The 11,666-nt window shown below is 43.1% G+C and overlaps 1 protein-coding gene and 1 long non-coding RNA gene across 2 annotated transcripts; one reads left to right on the plus strand and one right to left on the minus strand.

Annotated features, from left to right (window-relative positions):
- Nucleotides 1–850: 850 nt before the first annotated feature.
- bambia (BMP and activin membrane-bound inhibitor (Xenopus laevis) homolog a) lies at nucleotides 851–5,334 on the minus strand. Its single transcript, XM_071485683.1, has 3 exons — nucleotides 4,794–5,334; nucleotides 2,748–3,041; nucleotides 851–1,944 (listed from the first exon to the last, which is right to left on the minus strand). The coding sequence occupies exons 1-3, from the start codon at nucleotides 4,867–4,869 to the stop codon at nucleotides 1,529–1,531; spliced, it is 786 nt and encodes a 261-aa protein (XP_071341784.1). The 5' UTR covers nucleotides 4,870–5,334; the 3' UTR covers nucleotides 851–1,528.
- A 1,762-nt stretch (nucleotides 5,335–7,096) lies between these two features.
- On the plus strand, nucleotides 7,097–10,890 carry LOC139625573 (uncharacterized). The gene is made up of 3 exons (XR_011691928.1): nucleotides 7,097–7,222; nucleotides 9,802–9,878; nucleotides 10,765–10,890. It is a non-coding gene; the product is annotated as an uncharacterized lncRNA (long non-coding RNA).
- Nucleotides 10,891–11,666: the final 776 nt, after the last annotated feature.

Raw genomic sequence — 11,666 nt, forward strand, 5'->3', positions numbered from 1 at the left:
CGGGACACAAATATATAATTTCATATATGAACATCACATATGCTGTGCCTGACGCTGCCTGATTGGGCAGGTCAGGCCTTTTCCAGGCTGGTATCACCCAGTGCTGCAGTGTGGCTCACTGATTTGTTTCTATGGCACAGAGGAATAACATAAGATATATCAGATTCTGACACACACACACACACACACACACACACACAATTTAATAGGAGTAATTCACTGCTGGTTTTTCATGGGATTTGTTGACAATAAGAAACATACAGACTATCACCAACCCTATTTGTTTGTAATTTGAAAAATGGGAATCAATGCAACAGAAATAGAGGAATTTATTCCCAAACTACTTCACAGGCTTAACAGGATAATAACATTGAAGTCGCTCTTTACTGACGCGCTGCCCAACACAGGAGACTCAGTGTTTTCACTGAAATCCAGAAAGGCAGAATAGGGGAGGTGCTTACTGGCATTACAGTGAGTATAAAATAAATAGTGTTACTACTTCCAGAATAAATCCAGCCAGTGAGGAGGGGGAGGGGAGAATGAAGAAAGGTTATTTGAAACTAAAACCTGACCTCTGGAGAGGGTTCAAGAACAACCGAGACAGATGTAGCAGCTCTACTGTAAAACAAGGCCTTACTGGCAGGCCCAACACACACACATACACACACACAGAGCATGCCAAGGCCACACTACGACCTAGCTTGGAAACACCACACTGCCAAAGCAGGACGACAGTCTCACATGTCCCTGGTTTTAACACTTTGTGTGCCATGAAGCTTTGACCACAGCAGTGAGTTGTGAAGCAGTGTTCACTGTTTTAAGGCAAAAAACACAAGAGTGAATCATGAAATAAATAAAAAGTCACTTTTAATGGAAGTTTTTCTTTCACACTCACAATCAAGCTTATAGTCTGATCACAGAGAGATGTTGGACATTCACCCAGAGCAAGACACACACACACCAGTCAGTTTTATCAGACAAAAATATATATATATATATATTTAAAATCTTTACAATACGCTTGAATCATGAAACGTACACAGAGGAGTGTGCACACCTACAGTCAAACACTGAATTTTTTTTCTCCTCAAACAAGTCCTTTTTCTTTTTGTACCCTGGTGTCAGTGTAAAATTCTTGTTTTAAGCAACGACAACTTTTTTAGATTTTTTACAAATGTGCAAATAAGACAGATTTGGAATCCTTCAGCGCTCAGTGTAGAAGTCCAGGATCCTCAGGAGCAGTGATGGAGCGCTCGCTCCACCTCAGTCCTGCCCTCTCAAGCTTAAATACAGCTTCTTGCTGCTTTGCCTTTCATTTTCAAGTAAAGTGCTCCTCTAGCAAAAACCACACGGCATGAGATCAGTCTCGTATTTTTTCGCCACTGACATAAACATAACCCCAACAGTCCAATGGACGAAAACATGGGAATGTCTTTCAAAGTAAAAAAAACAAAACAAAAGCCAACAATTGAGAGGCAGTCCTGGCTGGTTGTGGGGAGCTGACAGTCACATAGTTCCCAGCAGGAAGTCATACAAACTCCAGCTTGCCGTGGCCACTGTACATCCCCCAGTGCACCAGAGACAGGATCTTGTCATTGCCCAGGTCAGCCTGCCTCATCTTGTCACAGGTCAGACAGCAATTCTCGTGGCCTGTGACCGGCACCATGCACTCCAGGTCTAGCTTGGCCACGTGGCCCTTCTTGGTGTGGTGGCCGTGGAAGCTGTAGTGGAGCCGCGACAGCATCTGCTGCCGCTGGTCCTGCAGCCGCTTGTTCTCGCTGCGCAGCATTCGCAATGCCAGCATGATGAGCAGGACCAGGATGAGGCCACCGGCGATGGGCACAGCGATCACCGCTGCCCGGAACCACACCTCCTTAGCCGAGGCCAGCTCCTGCACCCGGGTCACCAGGTTCCTGTTGTTGCTGTCCGACTGGAACCGGCTATCTGTAGACACGGAGATAATCATGTGTTGAAATGCACGCTCGTATACACAGTTATGTACTACGGTGAAATTTCTCTTTGACTGTATGAACTGCTGCTTGGAGCTTACTGAGAAGCTGCACAGTCAGACCAGTGACCACAGACAGAGAGAGAAAATAAGACAGACCAGAGCAAGGAAGTGAGAAAGGCCAGCAAGGCTAAAAACAAATGAGTCACCTTGTCCTGACCTGAGAGCCAGAAATTAATTTGAGCTAATAAACTGTAGTCTGCTCTGGTCGGGGTCACATCAAAAAATCCCCTCAGGAGAGCTCCCCTTCCCCTCTGTCTCTGTGTGCACCCTTTCATTCCTCTCCAAGCTGCCCAACATGCAGACTTGTCAGGGAATATTCATTCTACAAGGCACATACCTACTCAGTTGGAAAATTACATGGTGCACACATTATAAAAAAAGAATATATCTGATCTCTTTCCAAGTGCTTAAGGTAAACTGGCTCTCCCTGCTTTCCCAGGCACAGAGCTGGATCCCATTAAAAGTCAAACTGAAGTTCTGTAAAGCTGGGAAGTAGGTGGGGGGGCAAGGTTGGCCTGTATGTTCATAAACAGTGTTTGAAGAACCCTACAGCTCAATATATATTGCCTCTGCAAAGAAGAAAACGTTGAATATTTGCTGAGGAAGAATCGTAAAATCCCCCAGAGAGTCACATCATTTTAAAACCAGTTCAAGTGAATTTCATATTTCAGCTGCAGTGAAAAGCAAACATCCTGACAGCCAGTGATTCAGCCCAGTGAATGACTTTCTCCTTTACCTGTTGAGTCCCTGGTGTGCGCCAGGTCGTGCAGGCCTCTGTAGTTGCACATGTCCTCGTGGCAGCAGTCCAGCATCGTGGCCAAGGCCCCGCTGAGGGCGTCCGCAGCCCTCGAGCTGCTGCTGCTGCTGCAGATGTCTACGGCATTGGCGATGGGATCTAGACACCCGTGAGTGAGGGGTGAGTTTGCATTGAGCGGGTCCAGGACCTTGGTGAAGCAGGCATTCAGTTCTGATTTGCACATGTATCCAGTGGCCACACAGTGCGGGGCGTCACAATAGCATCTTATTTCTCCTGGAGATGCATAGAGGCAAAAAAGAGCAGGGTTAGGGAAACTTATGCCAAGATTATAGTTTATTTATAGCTTTAAAACCTTGTTTCTGCTAAGTCACATTTTGTCTGATAATTTGATGGAACTTGGGCTCAGAAGTTTAGGATGTTTGTCAGGTTTCTGGGTTCCCAAACTGGGATTAAAAGACCCACAAACATCCTTGTAAGGATTCATCAAGAGGTTAATATAGTTCAGCTCCTTAGTCGTTATCATCATACCAGAAGATATTCAACAACAAAACTTCTCGCTCATGTCAAATTCAGCCTTTAGTCTGCAACACTTTCTCTCAAAGGTTCTCGCTCTGAACCTGGCCTCTGCGCCCTGCAATAAACAGCCAGGTAACTTTAAAGACCTCACGGGAATATTACACTTCTGCACTAATTCTGCCACTGTGTGAGTTTCTTTCTTTCTTTTTGTCTGTATTATAAAACAGGAACCGTGTAGCTTATAATTAGTGGTTTGTTTGCCAAAGTCAATTTCTTTCAACCCAAATGGAAACTCGCAAATAGGGAGGGGGGCCGGACCGAGGCGCAGGAGTCTCCTTTCACCCCCGTTTGCACGCAAAGCTTTACTTGTGGTCAGGACTGCCTGGGGGTGGAGGGGGGTCCACTGAGGTCCCATCTAAAGAGCTTCCAGCAACCATATCATTAGGGCTGCCTGCCTTTACACCGGCCCACTCATTACTTCGTCCGCTGCCTCTTTTTTTCCAAAACTTTTCAACAATATAAGTCTAAGCAAATGATCTGCCCAAACAAAACCAAAACAGGACTGATAATTTCTTTTGAGAACTTATATTTATGGGCTTTTAGTGTCTTCTGGTGTTGCTATAAGACTTTTACAGAACACTAGAGGTGAATGCTGTGTATCCTTTTAACATATATGGCAGAATTTCTATCCTCTTCATCAGTCTGGTGACTATTATGCATTAAAACAAGTAAAAAAGTTTCAGAAACAAACTCTGCTCCTCTCAGTGGTCGTGGCTCTTTGAACGCACCAGCTCTCAGAGCAGGGGCACATTCATCAGATCAGTGTTTTCCCTGTGAATGATTGGAGCAGCAGGGCCCAGGCAGGTCATTTGGAGAATATTTCATTAGAAAGGAGAGGCCCCTTTGTGGGCTGTTGAGGGGGGGGGGGGGCAAGCACTGGGGCTTTTTAGCCTGGCTCAGTATGAATGGCAGCTTCAAAACTGAGTTAAACATGAGCTTAGTGAAGTGAAACATGGGCAGCCAAGATGAGACAGGATTTGAGTATTAATGAGTGTTGGACTATTAATAACGTCTCTCAGAGAGTTTGGATGTTGAAGTTGGAGTTTTGGCTGGAACATGCTAAAGGACATGAAAACACAAACTGTGGTCGGGATCATTTCAGTTTTTTTCCATGACAATTATTTAAAGATCTAATCTAAGAGCAAAAAAGTGAGCTGAAGTTTACTAGAAATAAAACCTTAAATAATTAAGGGTGAATTCAAGATTATTAACCAAACAAATTAGTTTTCAGTGGAAACAATTATCCTAACCCTCTTGGGTGAATCCTACTTTACTGTTGAAGTAAATTGGATAGTTTTTCAGAGGGACGCTGGCGCTCAGCTCGCTACAGCCAGGGCAGCTGGGTGAGGGTTTAGGCTCAATCCCGTTTATCACTTCCAAATATTGTTCAGCCTGATGTGAAGAAGCTAAACAAACACGTCCTGTCCGCGGACCAAAGTCTATATATACCTTTAGTGAGAAGAACAGCCATGGCACAGATCTCCAGTTGTAGCCAAATGGAAATGAAACTGGACTGTCGATCCATTTACACCGAGTTACTGCGCAGAAAGTCCTCGTATATCCAGTGGCAGCAGCAGAGTCCGCTGGGCAAGAAGAAGCTGGGCGACAAAGATATTTACATGGAGCTACGGCGAAAAATGAGGCATTCCTGTGTCGAAACACGGCAGCTCGACAATCCACACCGAAACACACCGTGACCGAAAATCACCCCGAGAAGTTTCCTCTCCCGCATGGAGACAGAAAGGTTTGTTTTTAATAGCGGTCCGACATTACTGGAGACGCAAAACACCGCGTCTTCTTCTGCCAGCACCAACAAGAAGACAGGAAGATACTCCTTTGAGAGAGGAAAGTGTGATATAAAGCTGTCACCGCCGGTCCCCCTCTGCTTGTCTGTGCAGCCGGTCTCGGTGAAGCATCACTTTGTATTCCTGCACGGAGAAATGTTAGGAAAAGACGGACGACTCCACCAGACCAGAGACCGCTCTCAAGCTCGGAGCGGACGAAGCTTAGCAGAAGAAATAGCTGTGGTCTGTCAGAGCCCCGCCCCCTGCCACCTGATTGGTCAGACCACACAGCGGGAAGTTAGGCGGAATACGTAAGAACGTTGTATCCGGTATGTCCTTTCAAAATAAGTCAGTTCAAACGTGTCGCCAATCGCGTCTCAAACACCAATTTAAAGTTCGTGACATAAGGCATAGAAATGCACATTTAAAAACAATGAAAGTTGAAACAGCATTTAAGACAGAATTAATGAAACAAATACAAAACAGACAGAGAAAAATAGAATGATAAATTAATAAAGCAACCCTACATGAAATAAGATTTAAATACGTGGTATGTCTCAGAAAAATAAATCAAATATGAAACGTGACTTGTTTTTTGGTCCCGCTTTTTATCATTGCAAAGTGCAATAAATCTGTCAGACAAAGCTCTTGATGCATCGATACAATTTTGTACTTGCACATCAATTCTGTTTGAACACAAGTGGAATAATGAGTTCATGGCAGGACAATTTTACTTATTGATGATAACATTATGATCGCCGGTATATCAACACACACTTATTTGCATTAGACCTATGTAAAAACTCTGCTTTATCAAGGAAATGCGCCTTAACCCGCAGCGGTAGTTTCATTTAATAGTTCTAAAATGAGTCCACGGTTTCACCAAAATGTGATGTCTTGTCCATTTTCCCTTAAGAGACAAACTTGATGCTTTTATTTTTGAAGCCAAATCACCTATTTTTCCGGTCGCATTCTGCCTGTCACTCTCTAACTTGATTGCTGAGGTCAAGCCGACCCCTCCATTCATCGTCCTTCATTTCCATAATACCATATTCCATATGTCATGACTGGACACCATTGGTCCGGGGGGCAGTCACTCCACCAGGTCAACAGACTGCCCCACAGAACGAGCCTGGATACAAACTACATTGTCAGTGTCGTCTGACTTTATTGGTGCAGACTTTGGACAAATAAATTACTACTAGTTATGCAATTTGTAATATTTAATATGTGCATAGGCCGAGGCTAAAATATCTAAATATGTATACAAACAGCTATGTTGCAATATTACCCTTTATGTATCAAATGTGAAGTAAGGTCCTCAACAGAAGAACTGCAAACCTCTCTTAAGCTGTGTGAGTCACTGTGCTTTATATAAAAAAAAAAAGTGACACTAAAGAGTATTAAAATAGTTTCCCTGGATTTAGATAATAAAAGGATGTTTCATGCAGGGATTTAATTGCATCGTGAAATACAGCTCTATGTATGTAGTCACCCCAAGATCCATCATTACATTTGGTATTTTAAGTCACAGCTGCATTAAAGTCCCGTCAGCCCGGCCAGCAGCAGCTACCTGCAGCGTCACCCTGCCGGCAGCCGCGGTGACGCCGCGCTGAGCCGCTTCCTCCAGGCGGACTGCCGCTGCCGCTGCCGCTGCCGCTGCCGCTGCCGCTGCCGCAGGGAGGAGCGGACAGCCGCTCACAGAAATGAGCAATCCATGGCGCCACCGAGACGACACAGGAACACACACACACACACATACATACACACACACATACACACGCATGCGGCAATGCACGTGCGCGCGCGATCTGTATCAGCGCCAACTGCTTCCTGCAGAATGAAAATATAAACATATATTTTTATGTTTTTTTTATTTATTTTGTCTTAATCTCATTATTACTTTTTTTTACAATTGACACAGAGTCGTTTAAGAGAGAAAAATACCTTCAGTCTGTAGTGGGCTGTACCCTGAGGCGGGTGTGTGTGCATGGGGGGGGTCATTAGGGAAGACCCTGGCTGTCTACGGTCAGAGCTCCATGCCTGTAGGAATAAAGCATCCACCGGCGTCAACTGTGTCCCACAGACAGCAGGGTGAGGACACAGCTTCAGGGAACAGAGAAAATCCACACGCTGCAATTACCGTGATTATGTGCAGGCCCACAGAGGCGCCAGTCCACCCCTGGCGTTACACCATGTATCTACACTGAGAAGTGCGTGGACAGGGTGGAGGTGGACATCACTTCAGTCTCATGACCTGTGACCTGCTGAGGCATAGCGCGCAGTTCCTGAGACGATCTGCTATTTATCCGCACATTAACATTTGGATTCTGTCTGTTCCGTTAAATAAGATCAGAAATGTCCCTTTAACAGAGTGTGAGCTGCTCTGCCTTCCCACCCACAGCTGAACGTCTCCATCTGGTGGCCAACCGACAATAAGCTCTTTACAAAAGAACTCGGTCTATGTATTTCTTTTTCAGAATGCAGGTACTGGACATTAAAGGGGCTCTCCAGCCATTACAGTACTGTGGGCTCACAAGACACATGTTTAAAAAGGAATTTGTGGAGCAGAAGTTAAGATATCCAGACTCGTAATTCCTATTGGTCATTGGTGATGAAAGGTCACTTCTCTCTTACACCTTAAAGCAGTTTGGTTGTGATGTGGGCTTTGTGTGAAACGTTTTTCAGAGATAACTCTTGTGACGTCACATCATCACGAGGAAGAAACAGGCGTTATAAAATGAGAGGATGTCCCCCTTTAATCCTTTTTCTCTGACTTCAGAAGAAGAAGAAGTATACAGGTAGACACAGGGACACAGGCTCTACCTGCTCCCAGCTACAGGACTGGGAGCATGAAACTTACCAGTAAAAGAAAACTGTGTGTTTTTCCATGCTGAGAGGATGAGCGTCAACAAGCTTTCAGCTCAGGGGGGAATTTGTGTAAGTGGCCTTTTAGGGAGTGACTGCACCCCACAGGGTGTCTGCGTTCACACATTAGGAGACACTCGTAGGTGTGACCTGGCACAGACAGTGAGGACTTTGCTTAACAAAAGGACCCTACTGCTGGGGCAACGACGGCTATAGGTGGTGACTGATAACGGAGAGGAGGGGGTAGAAGTCAAGTCTGAGAAGGTGGACGGAAAAATGAAATGTAACCTTAAACACAACATCCAGCTCGAAAACAGCTCTTTAAAGGAGCAGCAGCTGAAGCAAAAGGACCTGATTTTGAGCAAATATCCCAAATCTGAAGATCTGGACCACAAACCGCCACCCTCCATGATGCATGAAGACACACATCAGGTCAGACAGACTTCCCCCGACACCTCCCGGCTTCCTCTTCCCTCTTTGATGTGAGCCATATCAAGGTCTCTGAAGAATCAGAGAGGAGGCAGACTGTCTCCATCCTCTGTGACCTATTTCATTCTCCTCTAGATACTGGAGCAAATATTGTCTGCATCAGAGCGAGGGGTTCGACGGGTCTGTCGGGGGACGCACAGGGGAACTGCTCACAGCAGCTTTGATGTTGCAGATTGGGTTACAGGCATTCATGCAGACTTTATCTAGAGTGCTTTGAGACAGGAAACTGATGGCATCCGCCTTTGTTTTTACTTGTTATATGTTGGGATTTTATCCAGTAGCACTCTGTCCTCTTAGATGACTTTGTAGATAATCTGTGATTGATCATCTGGTTGATTATCAAGCAGTTTCTGTGACGTTACCTCGTACCTTTAGTTTTTGACAGCATGGGTCAGACCTGGCAACAGAGTCTCCTTGTTCTTATTCTTCAAGTACAGGTTTTCATGCAGTTTCGATTTCTGGTAGATAAAATAGTTGTGGAGGAAGTTATGGACTGTTATGGTATAAAAATGGTAGAATGTATATCACATCTTGTTTTTCATTATCATACATGAGCTTTGTCTTGATTGGTAATAGCAGTGAAATGGTATATACCTGTTGAGGTGTACAAATGTAGAGATGCACAAAGAATCACTTAATTTATCAAAATTACATGAATGTGTTTGTTTAGCACATTGTAGCTGTCCATAGCCCACAAGCATTGTATTGTTTTTTTTCCAGCACAAACACACCTCTTAGTCTGACTTTTGGTGCCAACAAAAATAATCAGTCACATTATTACTGAGGAACAGTTCAAAATGTGTTCTTTCTCTTTTTATATACAGCAGAAAAATGTAAGAATAAAACTATAGGACGTACGATCAATTTACAAGTAATATTAAAAAATTACCCCAAATAATATTTGTCCCTTTTTCATTCAGTCTGTATATGCCTGTAAATCACTGAAAAATATTAATAATTCACACTTTTTATTTTTTCATAATGATTTTTAAATTGGACACTGTGAGAAAAACCCACATCCATATTTTCTCAGCTCACCTCTCCATGATATATAAAGTTATGGTACTATTTAAAAAAAAATTAAAAAAAACGCTAAATAAGATATATTTTGTGGGTAAAACCCCATATTTTTTTTTTTTTTTTTTTTTTTTACAAAATAACATTAACACAAAATTCACTTACCAGCTTTTCCCAGAGCTCTCAGTCATCTTGATTTCTTTCAACCATGAGCTGCTGAAAGTTTAAAGGTTCAAAGCTGCAAGAGAAGAAAGTAAATTGACCAGATATTGTCTTGTTGCATTTTCCAAAAACTGCAGAGAGAAAACATGAGGCAGCTCCCGCCCTCTGCAGGTCACAGAGAGATGGTACGACCTGGAACATGAGCCTGACAAAGGTATTGTTGTTTTTAACATAATGCAATATAATTCTCATTTTGGCCTGAAAATCTTGCACAGCTACACAAAATGTTAACATCTGCATCCAATTAAATCATAAATATATTTTAATCGGTGTTGCACTTTTAAATAAAATCGTGTACCTATGAATGCAGCCAGACAGAAGTCACTTCTCAACAAAACAGACTTTGCACCAGTCACTTAGCTTTGAGAGAAAATGTGCACATCATGCAGGAGTCAGTTTGTGAATTGATGTATTTTTATTTAATAAATATGTTGTACTATTGCTTATTGTTAACTAAAGTCTTCACAATGATAACAAAATACAAAATTATGATTGTGATTGTACTTGACTGCATCAGTTTACTGTTTCTGCTGCACCTAATTTCATGCAAACATGTAAAATACAGTCAGCTACGACTGTAGTTGTGGATCATTAAACACAACCTACAGTCCTGTAACAGGCGCTCACAACACTGCATGTAGATGGTAAACTGTATTCTTATATGAGGGCACTGTATTGTGAGGACTAACTATATAATTTAGTGTTTTAGGTAAGAATGGCATTTGGTGTTTTAAGATAATAATTTAGCAAGCCAGTGTGGCTAAATGCATTGTAAGTATTGAACATCTAAACCCATTACTGCCTCAAAGCAGAGCTGGTGGGTGGTTCTGCTGCCCCCACTGTTGGGATTAGATTGGAAATTCATTCACTTTAATTTAGTTTGTGGTTAAAGGCCTTCTTTCCCTCCCTCCTCGGGTTCTGATAGCACATTATCTGCACTCACATCTTAACCAACCATGCAGCCTCTGAATATTCCTAAGACACAGCAGGAGTGTCTGTGTGTGCAGTGTCATGACCAAAATGTCTCCATGTGGAAGCAGAAAGAAGTTGCTTTGCAAGTTGAGACTAGAGCAGGACGTACAATGAAGATGAAGAGTTATCTTTGATCTGTAACCTCACAGAGGAGGCCAGAGATCCTGCAGTGTGCAGGGTGACACATAAGACCACCAGCAGGGACCAGCAGAGTACAACTTTGTTTTTCCTGTCACTACATGCATCTGTGTTTTTTGCCACTGAACATTAAAGTCTCCCTGTATAACCTCACTTTGCAACTGAGCATTAATACAGTGAAAAGGACTTATTTCATCAGCTTTAATTAAAATACAGACTGACCTGTCGGGCTTTTCTCCCTTAAAAAAAACAGCTAAATAACAAACGACTGTCCCTGCTTGAACCCATTCGAAACATGTCTAGGGGGAAACCAGGGATGGTTGTAACAGCATCACTTAAAGTGATGATCTTGGGATCATGTGATCAGTTGCATGCATGACCACTTCCTTCCTGACATGCATGTGAAGAGGTGTGAAGATTTTGACCAAGTCATGTTTTGATGAGTACTTACATTGATGTAACTTTTATTAAAGAGAAGTCTTTTCATCTACACTCATTTCAAACCGCTAAGCTGCTACAGCCAGGTCAACGATGGCTGACAGGGGTGGGGACGGTTTTAACACCTATCAAAACAGTTTTACAACCAACACATTTTCTCTGCCCTAGACCTTTTCTCAGCACAACACAGAGGCTGGGGCTGGGGGTTGTACAGGCATACACATGACTAAATCTTAAAGTTTTAAAAGTTGCAACAACAGCTAATTGTTGATTACAGTCATTCTTTGATGCTTTAAAAGCCATTGTTCTTGGTGAACTGCAGGGAGACGGTGCAGTAAACTTACTTCTATGCAGAATTTGTAGCATGGTCTGAACTTTTTATTCTTTACGGTTA

Source organism: Trachinotus anak, unplaced genomic scaffold, assembly GCF_046630095.1.
Source record: "Trachinotus anak isolate AG129_WGS33_773 ecotype Australia unplaced genomic scaffold, CSIRO_AGI_Tana_v1 ptg000009l, whole genome shotgun sequence".
NCBI lineage: Eukaryota > Metazoa > Chordata > Actinopteri > Carangiformes > Carangidae > Trachinotus > Trachinotus anak.

Coding starts and splice junctions, on each gene's coding strand:
- bambia (XM_071485683.1), bottom strand. CDS start 4,869: ATGGATCGACAGTCCAGTTTCATTTCCATTTGGCTACAACTGGAGATC. Junction 3,042..4,793: donor GGCTGTTCTTCTCACTAAAG/GTATATATAGAC, acceptor ATGCATCTCCAG/GAGAAATAAGATGCTATTGT. Junction 1,945..2,747: donor GCACACCAGGGACTCAACAG/GTAAAGGAGAAA, acceptor CCGTGTCTACAG/ATAGCCGGTTCCAGTCGGAC.